This window comes from Pollachius pollachius (genome assembly GCF_949987615.1).
Source record: "Pollachius pollachius genome assembly, chromosome: 9".
Classification (NCBI taxonomy): Eukaryota; Metazoa; Chordata; class Actinopteri; order Gadiformes; family Gadidae; genus Pollachius; species Pollachius pollachius.
Genome location: NC_136942.1, coordinates 16748560 through 16771041, shown reverse-complemented (window position 1 = coordinate 16771041; position 22482 = coordinate 16748560). Strand labels below are relative to the sequence as shown.

The following is a 22482-nucleotide window of genomic DNA, read 5'->3' as shown; positions in this document are numbered from 1 at the left end:
CTGACTACCGCTTGCTTCGCCCCAACTTGTCATCTACCCCGTGTCCCAATAAACCCTGTTTCCTTTTACCCTGTCTCTGCCTCCCTGTGTCCAGCGCTTGGGTCCCCTCGCCCCACTCCCTAACAAATAGTTTTCAGCCCTGAATAACAGTAAAAGCTATTTAATAATTTATTTGCATGCATAGTATACTACACTTTCCATTGAACAATTACCCCTGTTACTATAAATTGACTAATATTATAATGTAATCAAATGCTCACACACTAGCTGCTTTCGGACACACTTGTAAGTCCTGATATTCTCCTGATGGGCCGTATGTGTGAACATTGTGGCATCCCGCCGGCGGACCTCGGACCGGGCGGGTCCGAGGGCCACGACGATGACGACGACAACCTGATGGAGGAGGTGACCAAGGACCCCGGCTCCAAGAATGCGTCGACCGCCAAGCCGCTGCAGCGAATCATATTGGACCACGAGTGTGCCTATCAAGCCCAGAGCCGGTGGAGGGCGGAGGGAGGTCATCCTGGTCACCGACCACGCCCCCTGAAGGGGATGGCCGGAGCCAGGGACACCAACGCACGAGTGACGCGGTGGTTCCGGGCCCTCCGAAACATAAGGTATTATCTCCTAGGGAGGGAGGTCATCCTGGTCACCAACCACGCCCCCCTGAAGTGGATGGCCGGAGCCAGGAACGCCGACGCCCTGTCACGCCGGGATGCCTGCCTGAGCGGGTTCACCGACGACCAGGGGCCTGAGCAAGCGGTGGAGGAGTGTGGCATCCCGCCGCCGGACCTCGGACCGGGCGGGTCCGAGGACACGCAGTAGACGGGGGTTTACCGTCGCCACCCTCCAGCCGGCGACAGAGAGCACCACGTCTCTCCCCCCAATCAGCGCAATCGGGGACACCTGGCCGAAGGAAGGGAAAGGACCAGGAGCCGGGCTTAAAAGGAGCACCAGACCGGGCAAACAGAGAGTGCCACGGAGAGAGTCCGCACCACAGGAGAGTGCCACGGAGAGAATCCGCACCACAGGGGAGTGCCAGGGAGAGAGTCCGCACCACATGGAGAGTGCCAGGGAGAGAGTCCGCACCACATGGAGAGTGACACTTGAGGGAGTCCGCACCAACGAGAGAGTGACACGGAGGGAGTAAGCACCAGACCGGGCGAACGGCAAGGGACGCGGAGGGATTCCGCACAGCGCCGGGCGAGTGACACGGCGGGAGTACTAGCTAGACCGGGAGAAGGGCGAAGCGACACGGAGGGATTCCGCACCACGCCGGCGATCTAGAGGCTCACGGAGACCCTAGCACGAGTATACAGACTATTTATTCTGTTCAAATAAACGCCGACTGCGGCTTCAACCCCTGCTTTCCGTGTAATTCCTGCCGGGTATCTGACACTTGGGGAGACGGGTTGCCACAACATATCCTGACATTTGTATCATGAAAATCTCCTGAATAGGCTTCGGGTTGGCTACAGAACAAGATGGCAGGCTGAGCACTTTGCTCCCGGGACTCAGCGTATTATTAACCCCCGTAAACTTAATTAAAATATAAAGAAGTGGTTTCTTTTAAGATTATGATGAGGGGAAAGAAAGAAGAAGGTAAAGGGGCGCAAGATACAGCGGGGAATGATTGACACAATGCAGAACAAGCCGAGTACGACATGAGGAGAGATGAGGGCCAACATGGCGACGACTCGACACCGGGAACGATGCGCACAGGGCTTGAAGCTATAAGTTAGCAGATCAGCGAACTCAAGTCGGAACTAAAGGAAGACTTAAAAACGTTCAAAGACAAAATTAAACATGACATGAGAGAAGAACTCATTGAGTTCAAGCAAGATGTTAAGCGGCAGCTGGCGACAAACATGCAAGTCATGCAGGAGCACAATGAGAAAATCAATGAGATGGAGTCGCTGATCGACGACACCGAAGCGTGGAGCGCGGAGGCCAACCCTGCCCTTGAACAAACCATACAAGATCAGCAGAAACTAGAAGACAAGCTGAACGACATAGAGTCAAGGGCCAGACGAAACAACCTGAGGACCCACGGTGTGCCGGAGGACGCTGAACAAGGCTCGGTGACGGAGTTTGTCGAAAAAAATGCTCCGGTCCGAACTCAAGCTGACTGACGATGTGGATTTACAAAGACAACGAGCACACAGAGCCCTGGCGCCCAAACCGGGCCCAAACTCACCTTCGAGGTCTATTATAGTCAATTTCCAGCAATACAGCACCAAGGAGATGGTTATCCAAAAAGCATGGCGACAGAAAATTGCAATGGGAGAGAGACCGCTGTATTTCAACCATGACTATACAGCTACCCTTCTACAACAGCGCAAGGCGTACGCCAATAACAAAAAGGCTATCAAAGAAAAGAGCATCCGTTTCCAGACGCCCTTCACTCAGATGCGCATTCACTGGGAGAGCGGTGTGCAGGTGTACGGCAGTGCCTGGGAGGCAGCGCAGGAGCTCCGGCAGCGGAGATACAGCGTGGAGGTGCCAGAGAGACCACCCGGTAGGAGTCACCTGTTGGAGCTTCTTCAGCGGGCTACACCGTGGCAGCGAGTGGGATCAAACACAGATGTGGGCACTGCCAGGTGCGCTAAAGAGCGCCTACGCAAATTTCCGCATGGACGCCGGGATGAACAGTAGTTTTCAAAAAACTGATGGTAAAGAAGCGGCCCTTAACATAAAGATAAACATTGTATTCATACGCTGGCTGGCGGGGCAGCGAGAGTTCGGCTCTACCAATGGACTCGCACATAAGTTCAAGAGACAGATTGTAGCGGACTAATTGGGGAGGGGGCCCTTTCCTTGTGAGAGGTCTATTCCCCCCTCAGCTGAAAACTGGGGAATGCTCTTCAGACTTCGGAAGTCCTTTCACTTTACTGTTATAATGCTTGTTCTAAGCCGTTCTAGGCTTGTTGTTGTGTTCCGGTCATCATTGCGTATGATTTCAAAGTTCAGCCTGTGGCAACATAATGGTGTAAGATTGACTCAGTTTAGTTGTGATGCAGCCTGATGAGGTAAAGCTAATGAAACACGATTAAAAGGTCCAAGGTTATGGCAAAATTGAAAAATGAGAAGGCAGATATAGTTATTATCTTATTGTTAAGGGTAGGATTGAAAAGGATATAGTAACCTTAGTAAATGTATAGCACCCCCTGATACTAGCAAACTGTTTTTCAAATCATTAAAGGACGTCATTGCACTGGAAGCTGAGAGTGGCTGTATATGTGGTGGAGATTTTAATGTAGTATTAAATCAACATTTAGACACAACTAGCTTAACAAGAAATAGAAACAAATTATCAAATTTTATTAACACAGCCTGGGATGATATCGGGTTCTGTGATGTCTGGAGACATATTAATCCATTTCACACAAACTACACTCACTACTGAGCTCCACATTGTATATATATATATACAGTGGGGCAAAAAAGTATTTAGTCAGCCACCAATTGTGCAAGTTCTCCCACTTTAATAGACGAGAGAGGACTGTAATCTTCATCATAGGTAAACCTCAGCTATGAGAGACAAAATGAAAAAAAAAAATCCAGAAAATCACATTGTCTGATTTTTTAAGAATTTATTTGCAAATAATGGTGGAAAATAAGTATTTGGTCACCTACAAACCAGCAAGATTTCTGGCTCTCACAGACCTGTAACTTCTTCTTTAAGAGGCTCCTCTGTCCTCCACTTGTTACCTGTATTAATGGCACCTGTTTGAACTCCTTATCAGTATAAAAGACACCTGTCCACAACCTCAAACAGTCACACTCCAAACTCCACTATGGCCAAGACCAAAGAGCTGTCAAAGGACACCAGAAACACAATTGTAGACCTGCACCAGGCTGGGAAGTCTGAATCTGCAATAGGTAAGCAGCTTGGTGTGAAGAAATCAACTGTGGGAGCAATTATTAGGAAATGGAATACATACAAGACCACTGATAATCTCCCTCGATCTGGGGCTCCACGCAAGATCTCACCCTGTGGGGTCAGAATGATCACAAGAACGGTGAACAAAAATCCCAGAACCACACGGGGGGACCTAGTGAATGACCTCCAGAGAGCTGGGACCAAAGTAACAAAGGCTACCATCACTAACACACTACGCCGCCAGGGACTCAAATCCTGCAGTGCCAGACGTGTCCCCCTGCTAAAGCCAGTGCATGTCCGGGCCCGTTTGAAGTTTGCTAGAGAGCATTTGGATGATCCAGAACAGGGTTGGGAGAATGTCATATGGTCAGATGAAACCAAAATAGAACTTTTTGGTAAAAACCAGAGTTGTGGACTCGAGTCACATGACTTGGACTTGAGTCAGACTCGAGTCATAAATTTGATGACTTTAGACTCGACTTGACAAAATCTTAAAAGACTTGCAACTCGACTTGGACTTTAACATCAGTGACTCGTGATTTCACTTGAACTTGACCCTTTTGACTTGAAAAGACTTGCTACTTTCCTCGAACCCAAAGATTAAAAAGTATGTTCACACGACACTGATCGCTCTTTCTCCCTTTGCACCTGTGTGCATCTGTGTGCGTGATTCACGCAGCGTGAAGTGTGTATGGCAAGACATCCAATCAAATTAGATCCACGTTGTTTCGACCTGACAGCATCCAACCAATCAAAGTACGAGACAACCAATAAAGAGGAACAAACTAAACGCGCGCAACAGTAGGCAAAAATGATACCAAAGGTAGTTTTGTTTGCAGAGACTGAGCAACCTGTGCTTCTTGTTGATGAAGAGGAAGAGGACCTTGGAGAAGGAGAAGGGCTGTTTGCTGCATACCATAAGAGGCAGAAGAAGGATGTTGGGGGCTCTCCAGCACTACAGCTAAGTCACTACCTAGACATAGCCGATGGACAGAACACCCTTTTGTTCTGGGCACTGAACATGAAGACTCTTCCTTCACTCTTCCGAGTGGCCATCAGAGTGTTAGCAGTGCCTGCCTCTAGTGATCCAGTGGAGCGAGTTTTCAGCCATGGTGGCATCATTCTACACCCCCATCGTGCACAAATGACTGACAGACTTTTGGCCAATTTGATCTTTTGCAAATCCAATGCAGCATAGGGCCCTGGCATAGAAAAGCACATCTCTGTTCATTGTTATGTTCATGACACTTCCAATCCAGTCCCCTTCCAATCTCTCTCTCTCTCGCTCTCTCTCTCTCACACACACACACACGCACACACTCACACACACTCACTCTCTCTCACACACATACACACACACACTCTCACTTTCTCTCTCACTCTCTCTCTCACACACACACACTCACTCACACACCCAATCTATCTCTCGCTCTCTCTCTCACTCACTCTCTCTCACACACACACTCTCACACACACACACACACTCTCTCTCCCTCTCACACACACACACACACATACACTCTCTCTCTCTCACACACTCAAACACACACTCACTCTCACACACACACACACAATCTCTCTTTCTCTCTCACACACACACACACACACACTCTCTCACATACACACTCACTCACTCACTCTCACACACACTCACTCTCTCACACACACACACACTCACTTTCTCTCTCACTCTCTCTCACCCACACACTCTCACTCTCTCACACACACACACTCACTCACACACACACAATCTATCTCTCGCTCTCTCTCTCACTCACTCTCTCTCACACACACACACAACACACAACACACACACACATACACACACACACTCTCTCTCTCTCTCACACACTCTCAAACACACACTCACTCTCACACACACACACACACAATTTATCTCTCTTTCTCTCTCTCTCTCACACACACACACACTCACACACACACACAGTCTCTCTCTCACACACACACACACACACCAGTCACACACCTATGGATGCATGCCAATTGATTATCAAGGGAGCAACCTGAACTGATAGAGGCATGAATGTATTTCATGTAGATTATTTAATTTAATTTTATTGAATTTTAGTTTTATTTTATTTAATTTTGAGTGTGAGGATATTTTTTATAAAGTGGTGACATGGTTGAGTCAAATGAGTGTTTGAACAATGTTCTTGCAAAAAAAGGTTTAATAAATATATACAAATCTTAAAGGCATACATGATCTGTTTAAATATTATTTCTCTGTTGTTAAAAGGACTCGAAAGGACTCGAAACTCAAACGATAGGACTTGGGACTCGACTTGAGACTTGTCGGTCTTGACTTGGGACTTGACTCGGGACTTGCCTGTCTTGACTCGGGACTTGACTCGGGACTTGAAGGCAAAGACTTGAGACTAACTTGTGACTTGCAAAACAATGACTTGGTCCCACCTCTGGTAAAAACTCAACTCGTCATGTTTGGAGGAGAAAGAATGCTGAGTTGCATCCAAAGAACACCATACCTACAGTGAAGCATGGGGGTGGAAACACAATGCTTTGGGGCTGTTTTTCTGCCAAGGGACCAGGACGTCTGATCCATGTGACGGAAAGAATGAATGGGGCCATGTATCGTGAGATTTTGAGTGAAAACCTCCTTCCATCAGCAAGGGCACTGAAGATGAAACGTGGCTGGGTCTTTCAGCATGACAATGACCCCAAACACACCGCCCGGGCAACGAAGGAGTGGCTTCGTAAGAAGCATTTCAAGGTCCTGGAGTGGCCTAGCCAGTCTCCAGATCTCAACCCCATAGAAAATCTTTGGAGGGAGTTGAAAGTCTGTGTGGCCCAAAAACATCACTGCTCTAGAGGAGATCTGCATGGAGGAATGGGCCAAAATACCAGCAGCAGTGTGTGAAAACCTTGTAAAGACTTACAGAAAAAGTTTGACCTCTGTCATTGCCAACAAAGGGCATGTAACAAAGTATTGAGATGACCTTTTGTAATTGACCAAATACTTATTTCCCACCATCATTTGCAAATAAATTCTTTACAAATCAGACAATGTGATTTTCTAGATTTTTTTTTTTCATTTTGTCTCTCATAGCTGAGGTATACCTATGATGAAAATTACAGGCCTCTCTCATCTTTTTAAGTGGGAGAACTTGCACAATTGGTGGCTGACTAAATACTTTTTTGCCCCACTGTATATATGCAGGGTGCGATTTGTGAAAAAACCAGAGGGGGGGATAATTTTGAGAAACATTTTAAAATGTTTCAAAATGAAGACGGACCCTGTGTATTTTGGTTGTTAATTATTACGATGTAATGGTGAAAATACTTTGGGTGGGGGGGATAATTTTTATCCCCACCGAGGATAAAAATAATTCAGCAGAGGGTAGGACGTGTAAACCAGAGGGGGGGATAATCCCCACCATCCCCACCGGCAAATCGCACCCTGTATATATGTGTATGTGTATATATATATATATATATTTAAATAACCACCAGGATACAACAGGATACCAGGTCCACCAGGACCTTATTTTTGCTTTTTTCATGACTCTTTTTATTAATTGGATATCTTCTTAATAATGCCTTCTATGTATTTTTTGCTTGCCATGTCACAAGGGATTTCACTATTCAGAAGGACCTTGGGTTTTAGTGTGCATCGGACACTTTGAACACTTTGTAGATTTTAAACACTTTGACAAATACTTGGGGCATTCTCTTGGTAAGAAGAATAAAAAATACGAAGAGTAAAAAAAAAAACATATACGTATGATAATGCGATCCATCTTACTGCAGGCATTGCATTCTATCACAAAGGTATTCAGTGAACCATTTTACTGCTTGGAAGGACAAGGCAATGCTGAGGAGCCTTTGCAGAAGGATAGGGGGATCACTGTCAAACACCTTTGACAAATCTATAATAACTGCACTGGATTACCTGCTGTCCAGATTCAGTAATATCATCATTTCAGAGCAACAGTAATGGTACCATGCACTTTTCTAAAGCCAGATTGAAATTCTGATGAAATAAAGTTGATTAATTTCATTTTTCAAGAACTTTGAAAGGGCATTGTCAAGTTATGAAACATAGGTCAAGGGTTCAATGATTCAATCAGCTGCTTACTTTAAGTATTAATCTAATTTATCAAGGCCTGCAGCTTTAGAAGTGTCCATCAGCTTTAGGTCTTTGTGGACCTCTGGAGGGTTGTGTGACCTAAACAGGCCAACAGGTGAGATGAAATGCTTACATGTCTAAGAAAAAAATATTTTATATGACTTCAGATACTACTATGAAGAAATGATGAGACAATACAGCAGGATTGTTATTGCGTTGTGTTATGTAGAATTGTGTTACATAATCCATTATATGGACAACATCATCAATTACGCCATTGATATGTGATTCAATGTGGATGGGAAAGGGAGGAGACTTTTATTTGACCCTTAGAACACAAATTGCTTTTGGCAGGAATCACATTATGAAATAATTTAATGGAAGTATAAAGCTGCAAATTTAAACACCAGGCTTTGTTCTAACCCTGGGAACAGTGAGCAAGTCAACTACTGATAACTTGAGAGCTCTAGTGGGTTTGTAACACAGAAGCAGATTAAAGAAGTATGTTGGCCCTAAGCTATTTAGTGCTTTCCAAACAACAGGTCATATTCTGAACTTGATTATCTAGAAAAAAGGAAATCAGTGCAATGACCTTAGAACTGGTGTTATGAAGAAAGAAACATAAACACAATGTTTAGAGTGCAAATTTTAGTTGGTTATGGACTTGCGCTTGAAATATGGGGCTGCACTCTATAATAGGGTATTCTACAGTCATTACAGTCACACAATCACACATTCTATGTTTCTCAATGTGGCTTCTCCAGCTCAACTTTTGTTCTTTCCAGACTGTTCAATTGATGGCAGCTGCCTCATCCCCACACCTGAAGGCAGACATTTGGAAGGTATCTTCCTTCTGCTGAAATTGACCTGGCAAGAAAACTGTAACTGATTAAAAGGGATAGTAAACCTGACATTAAAGGTCCCATGGCATGCTACTTTATGGATGCTTCAATATAGATATTAGTGGGCCCCTAACACATTATTTGAAGACGTTCCCGAAATTCAGCCGCGGTGCAGAATTACAGCCACTACGAGCCAGTCGCACATTGAGCTTTCCCCAAACGCGCCGTTTCGGTGTCTGTAGCTTTAATGCAAATGAGGAGGAGAGAGGCGGGTCAAGGAGGAGGGTGGGGGTGTGGCCCTGAGCAGCTTGCGGCCACGGAACCATGCGCTGTTTACAGTGGTTGTATCGCAATGGCAAGGCGCACACAGCCTTTGGCCGTGTTCTGTAAATATTCGGGAGTTCTGGAGCTCTATATCTAAATAATATCATATTATACATAGATATCTATATCATAACATATATATTATCACGGCCAAAAGCTGTGTGCACCTCCAGAAGATATTATGGATCTCAAACGACTGCGTCGGTTTCTCCGACGTCTGGTTCTACCACGTCCACATCAATTTGAAGGAGGCTGAACGACGACGTAGAGGAGAAAGGGATTGTTGCCTGCGATTTTTGACTGCGATTTTCTCCCGCCGGAGCCTCGCCGCCTCGGCAGCGGGCAGCGCTTAGGCACCACCGCCTCCTGCAGCGGGCAGCGGGCAACGCCGAGGCGTTGGTCCCTCGGCAGAAGGGCAGCGGGAAGCGGGCTCAAGCGGGAGACAATCTCGTGCAACAATCCCTTTCTCCTCCATGTCTTGGTTCATGTACTTCAGGGAGTCAAAGCCAAAGTTCCTTTCCCCGAAAAACCTTCTGAACCATAGCTGAGACAACCCCCACTACGAGTCTCGTTTTGGAAATACCAAAGACAAGAGTCCAACATGTTATGCGCCATAACACAAACAGCAGAACGGTTATCCAAATAAAGATATGTAGGCCTACAACACTTGCGTTACAGTCCTGGCCCTCTTTATCTAAATAATATCATATAGCCTAATAGGCCTACATATCATATAATATATATTATCACGGCCAAAAGCTTTGTGCGCCTCCAGACGATATTATGAATCACAAACGACTGCGTCGGGTTCTCCGACGTCTCTGGTTCTTCAACTTCCACATCAATCTGAATTAGACTGAACCGCTCGCTGCCTGCTGCCGGCTGCCCGCTGCCGGGCGGTGGTGCTCCGTGGTGGTGGTGCCTCGCGGCAGCGGGGCTCAACGATGGCTGAGATAACCCCCACTACAGTCTTGTTGTGGAAATATGAGAGACGACAGAGAACCAACGTGTTATGCGCCATAACACCAACAGCAGAATGGTTATCCAAATAACAAAGAAGTGTACAACACTTGCGTTACAGTGTGTGTAATCACAAACACACATGTGGCGCTCGCAAGGTCTTAGCTCATTGTCTCATTGGCGGGCCAAATTCTCTGGGCGGGCAAGGCAGAGAAAGGGGAGGTAGCTTGGCTCCTTATGACGACATATGGGGCCATATTCCAAATCAGCGCGCTTGAGCTTCCATTTTTTCAAAGGCGAGCAGGATACCTAGCTCTTGTTTTACACCGAACACAAGTTTTAGCCACTGGGGGACCATAGGCAGGCTAGGGGAACTAATATTGATGTTAGAAAACCTCATAAAGTTAGATTCATTTCATGCCATAGGACCTTTAAATATTTGCAAGATTGGTAAAGAGCAACAGAAATCAGATTTGGCACTTTTCCGCACAGGTGAAAGGTACCTTTTTGAGTCTAATTCTAGACAAAACAGCACTATTCGACGACACAGGCATTGCCATATGATAAGCAACAGTCTATTATTGGAGCAGTGAGGGGTGCCATTTCTACAGGGAACTTGGAACATATCGATTGCTATTTTTATCGAAAAACTAGGGGGACAGTGATATAAGACTATTTGTACCAGTACCAGGCAATAGGCATCCAGGTGATAGAAGCCTAGAGATCCCACGGCCTCTAAAGAAGGTGGCTGGAACAGCCAAATATGCATGTTTGTCACTTGATGGCCAACCTATTTGACATCTGCTGGTCTGGACAAACACCTGTCAGTGTTTGTGTGCATGTGTACAAATGTTTTTATGAAGGTTACACTAAATCTCCTAAACCATCCAGATGGTAATCCTTCAAACTTCCAACAAACTATCAGATAACCATTTCTGTTGTTATTTTGTTATATCTCTGTTGTGCTTTTTCTTTATCGTGCTATTTGTTCTGTTTTTCTTTGCACTAAAAGTTATATTGGCCTCAGAGTGACATCAGGGAGGACTGAAGGAAATATATGCAAGCCATCGTTCCTGCATAAATCAACTTTCTATCTGGAGGGAGAGGGAGTGGGTGGTCAGTCCAGGTCACTGAACTAACACTAGGGTGAGATTGGGACGAGGTCAGACTTCTTCCCGAAAAAACTGATATCCAAACATTCCAGTAATACACGCCTGGTTTTCAGCCAAGTAGCAGTTGGCTGAAAACCAAGCGGGTAATCCACGCAACACAGCAATGAGTATGGGGAGATATCGGCCATATTATGACATATTACAACATCTAATTTATATTGCATTCTTCAAATGAATGTGGATGCTCACCACAAGGCTACATCCTTTCCAAAGAGTTCAACAAACGCAGAGTAATGCAAACGCTGAGGTGATGTTCCCTGATGTGTCACAATCACTGATCTGTCACAATCACTGATCTGTCACCAATCCAAGGGCTTGACTGGAGGTCCTAGGAAAGTAAATATTATCTCAGCCCCTCTTGTACGACACACGATATTATAAAATTGTCTGCTAAATCACGAAAATGTATAATAGGACTGTTCAGAGCCCATGAGAATAGATGGAAGGACAGACACACGCGCTCTGTGTACATACATACCATACAGTGACGGTATGGGGAAGCAAATAACAATATGAGCAATAATGCTGAACCCTAAGAATGTTGCAATATTCAAACTAATTTTCTTCCCCTTCCTCATCGCTTCCGGTTTGTATTATGTGGATAACCGAAAATTCGAGGGAGGATGTGAAAATAGGGATGCTAGTGGGTGTGTTAAGAAAGTTATGTCCGAGGTCAAGAGGTCAAGTTGTGTGTGTGTCTGGAGGGGGGCTGAGAGCAGTTCAGTTCTGTATAAATACAGGGTCTTGATGAGGAGTAGGTTAGAGCCTAGCGCTGTAAACTTGGACCAGTGAAAGAGCAACTCTTGGGAAGAATTTAGAAAAGATAATGGCCCACACAAACCGTGAGTAGCATTCTAACATTGTTTTTCATCCCACGTTTTCCTCGCCTGTCCTTTGAATCCATTATTCTCTCTCTCGCGCACGCTCTCTCTCTCTCTCTCTCTCTCTCTCTCTCTCTCTCTCTCTCTCCTTCTTCTTCCTTCTTTCTCTCTCTCTCAAATATCTTTTTGCAAATCTCTTTCCTCTCTCCTTTTTCCACTTGTTTCTTTGTAAAACGTTCCTCTTAGTGTCTGTCTCTGTGGTGTTTCTACACCTTATAAGGATATCAAGATGTCTCTTGCGATTACAGTAGGAATGAGAAATGTGCTGCGTCTAACTCTGCACTAGAGTGTGATATGACCAATCCACATTTCATAAACTAATAGACCTACTACAGCAGATCTGAGGCACCGGGCCTCCACATAAAGAATTCATCAGGACAGTCATCCCACTATAGCCAAACAACACATAGCTGTGTTTTACTCCTTAACATCCTGTCTCTGATTTTCATTTTAAGGTTTAATTGCTGGTGTTGATCTGAGAAGCCAGGAAAACAACCGGGCACACCGAACTGAGGAGATTGATAGGAAGCGTTTGATTGTTCGGCGGGGACAAGCCTTCTCCCTGACGGTGCACCTCTCCGACCCGCTGCAGTCCGGCCATGAGCTGGCCCTGGTCTTAAAGCAGGGTAAGCAACTCAAGGCCTCAATGCAGAGATGGTCAGATAAAAGAGCTGCGTGAATTGAAGAGTCTCACTTCTTGTTGCTCTATTCCTTTAACATTTCAAATATTTGTTTGACCAACTTTTTTTCAAAAGGGTTGCACACAATGAACCTTTTTGATACACAATCCATAGCACAAATCAAATCCCTCAGTAACTCCATCGGGGATAGAGTGGTAACTAGGCCTAGGGAACACATTGAATTAGCTTTTCATAAATGGCCTATCCTACAAAAAATGATGGTAAGAAAATAAAACAGGTATTTTCTGTAGCAAAAGTAGCTAAACCAATTAATTAATGTGTGTGGGAAGTGTGAAGGAAATGTATTAATGTTGTGAGCGTTAGAATAATTTAAGTTGGACTAATCGTACTATTTAACGGGTACGCGCACTAAATCAAACACATCATGTACACCACGTAACACGCCATCGCTACTGGAAGCATTCTGACTGACAACCTCTTACGGAGTAACATCTTGACAGCTCATTGACAACCCATGCTGCATTCTGTCAGGGTGGGAGCCTAAGTTTCCCCCTTATGACCATATTGTGCAATGCGTGCTGCGCAGCTATATTACTTCGCTAGTTGCATCACTTGCTGGCAGTAACAAAAAAAAATACTTGATATATTCCTTCAACGAGCACACATGGTAATTAATGACACAATTAACCGGCACGTTGCACTTTTAAATTCGACGGGAATTTTCAGATTACCAATTTGAAACCTATTTCTGTATCCTACCTTGCATTTCCACAGATAAGAACAACGATGATATTGTGATCAGAAAGCGAACGGCTGGAGGGTCCAATGACAAGTGGTGGTTACACCAGCAGAGCGCAAGGAACGAATTACTGCTGACTGTGTACAGTCCCGCCCGTGCTGCCGTTGGCGAGTACCGCTTGGCTGTTGAACTGATGTCAGGGAATAAAGTTCTGGAGAGGACGGACTTTACCAAAATTTACTTGCTGTTTAATCCCTGGTGCAAAGGTAATACTAGCAAACACTCGCACACACAGACACAGCACATATGCACAAACAAACGGAACATCCACATACATATACAATTTTAAAAAGATAATGAATCTATACTTGACCTTTCACATGTCATTTCACTTCTGCAGCTCATCCCCATTACCCAGAAGCACGTATATAAATATGGAGGTTCATATCAACTTTGTGTGTGTGTGTGTGTGTGTGTGTGTGAGTGTGAGTGTGAGTGTGTGTGTGTGTGTGTGTGTGTGTGTGTGTGTGTGTGTGTGTGTGTGTGTGTGTGTGTGTGTGTGTGTGTGCATTATTAGATGATGCCGTGTACTTCCCTGATGAGAGTCTGCTCAAGGAATACATTATGAACGAGAATGGTCGCATTTTCACTGGGAGTGCGGATTCGATGAGTGGGTTGCCATGGAATTTCGGACAGGTAACACAGAAACCACACACACACACACGCACGCACACACGCACGCACGCACGCACGCACACACCCACACGCACACACACACACACACACACACATTTGGATAATTTCTATATTATGACTATTATGATATAGTATCAATATCAGTCATTTCTTCTCTCTTTCTAAATTGTATGACACTCCCAACATTTGCTGTCTGTCCCTTTGTGACATTCTCAGTTTGAAGACAATGTGATGGACATCTGCTTTGAGATCCTTGACCGCTTTAAGCCAGCGTGGTCAGACCGCCCAAACTACATGCGTCAGCGATGGGATCCTGTCTACATCAGCAGGGCAGTCGTTGCCATGGTAGGAGATATACACCCACTTCCACCATTAGTTATTTTTATGTGTGTGTTGCATCAGGACAACAGAGCCAAACGCAGAACCAGATCGCAGAACTGGTTGTATACGGATGTGCATGGCCAAAATAGTAGTAACTAAAATCTATTTTATCCTGAAGAAAACCAAAGTAAGCTATTGTTTGTGTCTGGCTGTGAAGCTTGTGGCGTTAGGACTCTTTAGCTAAAATAACAGTTGTAATAAATAATGAAATAATAACGACATGACAGGCACAGGAGCATAAAACAGGAACATTAAGATCCTTTTACATTGTTAATAATATTTAATACTGTAACCCCCCCTTATCCAGGTGAATGCCAACGATGACGATGGAGTATTGGTGGGGAAATGGCAGGAACCTTATACAGGTGGAGTACAGCCAACCAAATGGATGAGCAGTGTGCCCATCCTTGAGAAGTGGAGCAAATCCAAGTCTGGAGTGAAATATGGCCAATGCTGGGTGTTTGCAGCCGTGGCCTGCACAGGTCAGAGGAATAACACAATATAAACACACACACACACACGCACGCACGCACGGACGCACACACACACACACACACACACACACACACACACACACACACACACACATATTAAATCAAACCCTCATCTGGACGTCGTCCTGAATTTAACTTTGCATTGTTACATGACTTGTCAATAAATGTCTATAGTTAAAACAAACTAGGTTAAAGGACAGACAGATGCATGGTGGGCAAGGACGTATTAACATGACCACGGGCCCTGGACACAAACCAGCCACGGACCCCTACCAACACGCAAATACACGCACTAGCACATCGAATTTGGCCGCATATTATAACTCATGCAATCAACAATCACCAACATTATAATGCAGCGCGCAGCCAGGAGAGCGATAGAGAGAGAGAGAGAGAGAGAGAGAGAGAGAGAGAGAGAGAGAGAGAGCGAGAGAGAGAGAGAGAGAGAGAGATTATCTAACCCCGCGGCTGCAGGCATGCAAAGTGCCTTCCACTCGTCTTAACGGCAGAACATGGAATCTGTCAGGTTAATATCATGACTTTAAAAGCACCTAATGACTTCCTTTAACGAATTAACAAGTTAAAAAATGGACAGTATTTGTTGTACCAGGGCAGTATCTTTAGTCTATTTTTCTTTCTTTCGTTTACGCTATGCAGACCCGCTTAGCACACGTTTCTCCATTTTCACTGCTAAATTGACCGTTGACCAAGCACTAAGACATTGACGTCACGTCACGTTATGTATTTTTTTAAATGTGATGTATTTATTTTGCAAATCAAAAACATTTAAATCCTTTGATGACCAAACTCTTGATGGTGGGACTCGAGCCTTTCTAATGTGTCATGTGTCCCCTCACAGTGCTGCGATGCCTGGGCATCCCCACACGCTGCATCACCAACTTTGAGTCAGCCCATGACACAGACGGAAACCTCTCCATCGACCGAGTGCACAACATACATAGGCAGCCAGTTGACCATGCTGACAGCATCTGGTAGGATCCTCTCGTGTTCACAGCACATACATTCACACAGAAATCTGTTATGTTATGTATTATGAGCCCCTATAGGAATTCATAACATAACTCACATCTTTGTGTGATTATAATGTTTTTTAATTTTATTTTGCGTGCCAGGAACTTTCATTGTTGGATCGAGTCTTACATGCAGAGAGAAGATCTACCAAATGGATATGGTGGCTGGCAAGTCTTGGACCCCACACCTCAGGAGAGGAGCAGTGGTATGGCCCTCTTGCCATGTTTAGAAATGGGCTTCTTTACGCATATATATATTTTCTTTTGCAACTTCTTTGTGCTTCCATATCAGTTTAAATCCTGCAAAAAAAACGACTAATGCTTTGGATATTATGATTATTCTTTAAACTCTTCTGTGTTTGGTATGCTATATGGATTATTATTGTCAGTTAAGTGCAAAGTCGCTTTATGTACACTTAAAAATAAATAAATAAATCTGTATTTTTTCCTTTCTAGGTTTGTTTCGCTGTGGCCCATGTCCATTGAAGGCCATTAAAGAAGGGGACCTCAATGTGAAGTTTGATGTTCCATTTGTCTTTGCTGAGGTGAATGCAGACATCATCAATTGGGAAATCAGACCAGACGGTCAGCGAAAGCGGGTGGGTGATCATTATGCATGTCTTTATTCTTTATCCATTTTTATCATAACTCCTACCACTTTTTGCTTATCTTTAAAAAAGAATTGTTGCGGAAATTAATTTGCGTTTTCTTTTTAAATGTTTTATAGCTTTCATCAAACTCCGCAAAAGTGGGGAGGAACATTAGCACCAAAAGTCCTTACGGTAACGAGAGGGAAGATATAACCCTACAGTACAAGTACCAAGAAGGTTGGTTTCTTTTTGACATCAAGAGACAGTGGGCCCTATTTTAACGGTCTGAAACAAAAGTGAGAAGCGCCAAGCGCAAGTAGCTTTGTGGGCGGTTCTATGGCGATGTCGCTATTTTACCGGCGCAAAAAAATGACTCTTGCACCTGGCGCAAATCTAAAAAGGGTTTGTCTGAAGTAGACTAATTACCCGTAGGTGTGGTATGGGCGTAACGTGCAATAAACCAATGAGAGTGCCAGCTCCCATCCCTTTTAAGAGCCATGAGCACATTTGAATCTGACGAGTTGATATTTTGACAGCGCGTATGCAGTCTCCGATGAGACAGATGCACATGAATTTCAAACTTCAAATGGCTCAGTTAATGGCCAAATAATATGGCCTAATTCACACATGGAATTGGGTTTTCTTCCACAACTTCAGAAATACTGAGTCCTCAAAAAAATTTCGGCAAAGAAAACTTATATGATATAACATATGATATGCGGTAACTGTGGTTCTATTTAATGATATACGCAATACATTATAAACATTGTTTCTTATCAGTATTGTATGCATTATCGTTACCAACTTGTGTTCGTAATATGCATGTGTCCCCCCGTTAATATAGATTGCCATGGACTGTATTATGCATTACGTGTTTAGTTTGCGTGTGTTTAAACAGATGGAAGCACACACGCTCGCCCGCATTCATTAATTATTTTACACATACACACACGCGCGACCGCATTCATTCATTCTTTTTAACACTCACTCGCGGTAAAACAATGTTTTCTCACGATCAAATACTCATCAATCCTAAAAGTTATGGGCATGTACACGATGTCTGTGTCAAGAAAATATGTGTTTGCTGTACGGTGTTTGCAGATGCATTGATTTAGAAGTACATGTTATTACCGCTGTATCAGCTGTTCTTTCCCAAATAATTGACTTAGAATGTGTGGCTAGGTAGATGAGAGAAGCAAAGTGTATGCGCGAGGTGCACAACCAACATTATGCATGCGCCCTTAAAATAGCATCTGAACAACGCGCCACTGACCAGGTATACATTGTGGAATTATCAAACCAGGTATTTCCTGGTTTGTGGCGCAAGTGGTTTCTGAAACTGCAAAATAGCACCAGAGATCGTTTGCGCCAGAACACGCCTCCTCCTTTCGCCGAACCGCCCCTTGGAGCGCAAGATCATTCCCTAATCTACCGACGCGTGGCGCAGGAGGGAAAAGAATGCTCTGCGCCAGTTGCAAACTAGCAACGACACATGCGGCAGTGATTAAGTCAATTGCGCCGGTTGCAAGATAGGGCCCAGTGTCATACACACTTATACCTTTATCATGGGGTGCTATGCCCACCCTATCATACAGTATAAAATACTAAATCTTTAACGGCACCCTGTGAATGGAACAGGGTACTGTTAAAAATTTAAGACTGTTAAGACTTTTCTTATCTATATTAGTCATGTTGATTGTTGCTGATCAAGTTAAGACTAGAATTAGAAGTACTAATAATGACAATGATCCACGATGATGAAATTCCACTTTTTTATGGTATGGTGAGGATGAAGGGCCACAGCGATCACCACACAGACATAAAGAAACCTCTCATTGATCACTGTTAGCCCCAACCCTAACTACATCCAAAGGAAAACATTCTGTTTAGTTTAGAGCACAGTTGATGTTAATATTGGCCTCGGCAGAGGTTGTGGATCTGCCCATGTCCATTGGGCTGCGGCTGACCCAATCTGCTCCTGCTCCACAGGTTCAGCTAAGGAGCGGGAGGTGTACAACAAGGCAGGGCGGCGCATCTCCGGGCCGGATGGAGAAGAGGAATCAAATCCAGGTGCAGGTTAGAGTCCTTTTGTTACAAATCGACCACAGAGCAACGACGTCATGTTCAATCGTTTAATTCGTACGCCCACGGAGGATAACCCACAACAAGAAAAATGACTTTCTTCGAAAAGTTTTGTACATGCTTATAAGAAGGTGATTCTTCAGAAAATATAAATTAATTTGCATGTGCTTTGATAATGGTCAGCAGAATCTATTCTGATATGCTGATTGACTTGATCGCTCCATAAGTGAAACCGGCCAGCTGATATTTTAAGGTTAACATATGAATACATTCAGCTTCATTATACATTAGTAATTTACAGGGATTCAATTTATTTCTCTTCACAGCCAATGAACCAGGAAAGGTGCAGCTGGAGATCAGATACGCCAAACCTGTGTTCGGGACCGACTTTGACGTCATCTTTGAGGCAAGTTGCAATGTCATTCAGTGTCCTACGGATGAAGATGCAGAGAGTGCATAACCCTTTGCGATGCTGTCTTTGAGAAGTTATCGCTCATGGCTAGTACCAAACATCAACGGATCTAAAATTTTTCTTTCTCTCAGTTGGAGAACATGGGGGACAAAGTAGTCAGCTGCAAATTGAACATGATGTCAAAGGCTGTCACCTATAACTCAGTTCACCTTGGAGAGTGCCAGAACAGCACGGTCAATGTTGTCATTCCTGCTCACAAAGGTAGGTGGTCTAATGCCAGCACTTCAAACCGTCTTGGTTTAGAGACAAAACAGCGGCGCTGGCTATTTAGTATGAAACCACCAATTACACCCTGTATAGCAAAGCCTTGAAGTCTTCTTTCTTCTTTGACTCGTGGATAGGGGGTGTGGTTTATCTCTAGAAACTTGGTAGTTCATATATATATTCCCATATTCTATATTTTTGTAATGGAGTACAAAGTTTTGGCTAGCTATGGTCGTTTGTGTTTACATTATTTTGCTGTTGTGTTCATTCTGTTCCCCACACAGTCCACAGGGAGACGGTACGTTTACTCTACACTAAGTATGCATCCTGCGTCAGCGAGCACAACATCATCCGGGTGATAGGGGTGGCGGAAGTGTCCGGCCAGGAAAAATCCATCCTGGAGATGGTCAACATCCCACTGAGCAAGCCCAAACTCAGTATTAAGGTGGGTTTCCTATCCATGAGCAAGATGCTAAGCCTCCTCCTTTATGACATAAGCTGATATAAGTGTCAGTGCCGAATGACTCATATCTAAGAAGCTTAAAAACTGTTGATTAACATTAAACCATTGCCAGTTTATATGCAGATAGACAGGTTAAAGGTCAGATGTCATGTCATTTGAATAGAATTAAATTCAACTCAGGCTCCTCTCTTTAGTGTTGTTTTTCCACAACATCGTCCACTCCAGAAGCCAGTGTGGACAAGAGTGGAGTGCACCCCCATTTAACATCCTTATCTCTCCTTTCTCCAGGTTCCTGGCTTGGTGGTTTTAAATAGGAAAACCACCACCTTCATCTCCTTCACCAATCCATTACCAGTGCCACTGAACCGAGGAGTGTTCACTGTTGAAGGGGCTGGCCTGCTTCCCATCAAAGAGATCCGTGTTTCGTAAGTATCTGTCCAAAAAAATCAATAAATCAGTAATGACATACAACATATAACACATATCACATAACTGATATGGAAGGGTTTTAATTTGTGATCAATTGTCATACATACACCAGTATGTAAAAATATCTGATGCTGGCCTGACAGTGGGTTTAGCATTGAGTTGTCAGTCAATATGCGCACAGGTCTTGTATATAAATGACTGAAATGAATCAAATGCAGTGTAAAATACTTTCATAGATATTTTATGCAAAATAATAATATTTTTGGGAAAATGAGTCTGTTAAGTCATGTTACCTTTCTCTTCAATAAACCATATATTCCTATCCATTCCTAAAACCCTTCTTCTCCTCATCTTCTTGTCCCTCTGTATTCAACTCTCACTCTTCCTAATACTCATGAGATAATGTAAGTACTACTACATATGTACTCCATAATATAGATATGCCCATCATGTCTGTGTGTCTGTGTCTCTCTCCCCCTCAGTGGTAGCATCGCGCCAGGCCAGCGTGTGTCTGTGGAGCTGTCATTCACACCCATGCGGCCGGGGGTTAGGGAGTTCCTGGTGGACTTTGACTCCGACAGGCTCCAGGACGTGAAGGGAGTCGCCACGCTGGTGGTGCACAAGACTTCACCCTTGTATTCTTCCATGATGCCCAACATATTCGGGTAGACTACCCGACAAGTTGTGATAAAACCTTTAGCTTTCAGCAATGCTCTGGCACTCACTCTTAAACTAACAAATATATTTAGCAAAGTCAAGCAAGGGTTTCACTTCTCTTAATATACCATGATGTGTAGCGCTGATTCAATTAATGAATAAATGAATTTCAATTAATGTGAAGAAAATGCAAACATTGCCTTAATTCTTTGCAATGTCACAGGGCTATCGAAAAGCATGGCTTAATGATATTAAATGTAGTATTGATAGACATATATCCATGCATTTTGCACTTCTGCAGATCACTATTTTGTTGTTATTGAATCAATGTTTTGCCACGATTTTTGTATCTATGCTTGTTTAATTGTAATAAAGACATTTACATAATTGTGGGGCCAGTGTATATTGCGGTTGGGATATGGGGAAGTAATAGGGTAAGGGTTAATTATAGGGTCAGTGTTAGTAATAGGTTAAGGTCACCAATAGGGTAAGTGTTACACAGAGAACCTGTTGCTCAATATTTCTTTAAAGAACCTTTCATTATATAGTTCTATGAAGAACCAAGATAAGGTTGAAAACAGTTAATCTCTGCAAAGGGGAAAGAACTACAAGGCAACCCCAAAAAGAGTGTCTTTGAAACCATCTAATGTCATTGTATCAATCATTAGTCGACACTAAGTCTGTCACTCCTTCCGCTATTAGGCTATTAAATGCTGGCAGTAGTCATTATAAATAACTATTACATTCTTTTAAACAAACCTCCCTTTATGACCCTTGTGCTGACACATTGATCTGTGGCCTCTGACGTCTCACTATCTCGTGTTGTGTATGATTTTTTAAGTTTTTTGAGGCATGTGTATGAACTGGATAATGAATTGCCCTTCTTGGGATACATAAGGTTGTCTTAATCTGAATCTGTTACGGCCGTGGCCGTACCCAGCAGATGCTCTGCTCTGTCTCCCCCTCTTGGACAAGATGATCCCTAGTTTTCCACGGCTCTACACCTGTTGGACATGCACACCTGCCATCCATCTCCAGTCATCATCCTGCCCTACTTAAACCCCGGTTCTTCACCCACTCATCGACAGATCGTTGTTTCAACCAGAGTGTTAGATAACCAGTCCTGGCATGGAGAATTTCGTATTTCTTAAAACATTTTGTGTATGTTACCTTCTGTTCTTAATCTCTGTGTCCTCCTTGCCCCAGGATCCACAACCCCATACCTGCCTGCCATCCACCCTGTGTGCCCCTCTACCTGCCTACCTGCCAGCAGCGCTGCCTGTCTGCCATCCATCCTTGCCTGTGCATCTCCTGTTTATTCCCTACTGCTCTCGTCCTCCCTACAATAATCCTCTGGTTTAATTCAACCTCTGTTGTCTGCATCGGCACTTGGGTTCGATAGTAACCCTAACAGAATCCTATTACTGTCCTTACTG

General features: G+C 44.0%; 1 protein-coding gene across 1 annotated transcript; it reads left to right on the top strand.

The window, feature by feature from the left end:
* Positions 1-12112: 12112 nt before the first annotated feature.
* On the top strand, positions 12113-21058 carry LOC307080419 (protein-glutamine gamma-glutamyltransferase 2-like; the record flags this gene model as incomplete). The annotated part of the gene is made up of 16 exons (XM_079743110.1): positions 12113-12128; positions 12623-12793; positions 13583-13813; positions 14125-14243; positions 14460-14588; positions 14932-15106; positions 15978-16110; positions 16252-16355; positions 16606-16748; positions 16877-16976; positions 18729-18809; positions 19160-19227; positions 19365-19494; positions 19782-19942; positions 20249-20385; positions 20872-21058. The coding sequence occupies 16 exons, from the start codon at positions 12113-12115 to the stop codon at positions 21056-21058; spliced, it is 2085 nt and encodes a 694-aa protein (XP_079599236.1).
* Between the last annotated feature and the right edge of the window lie 1424 nt (positions 21059-22482).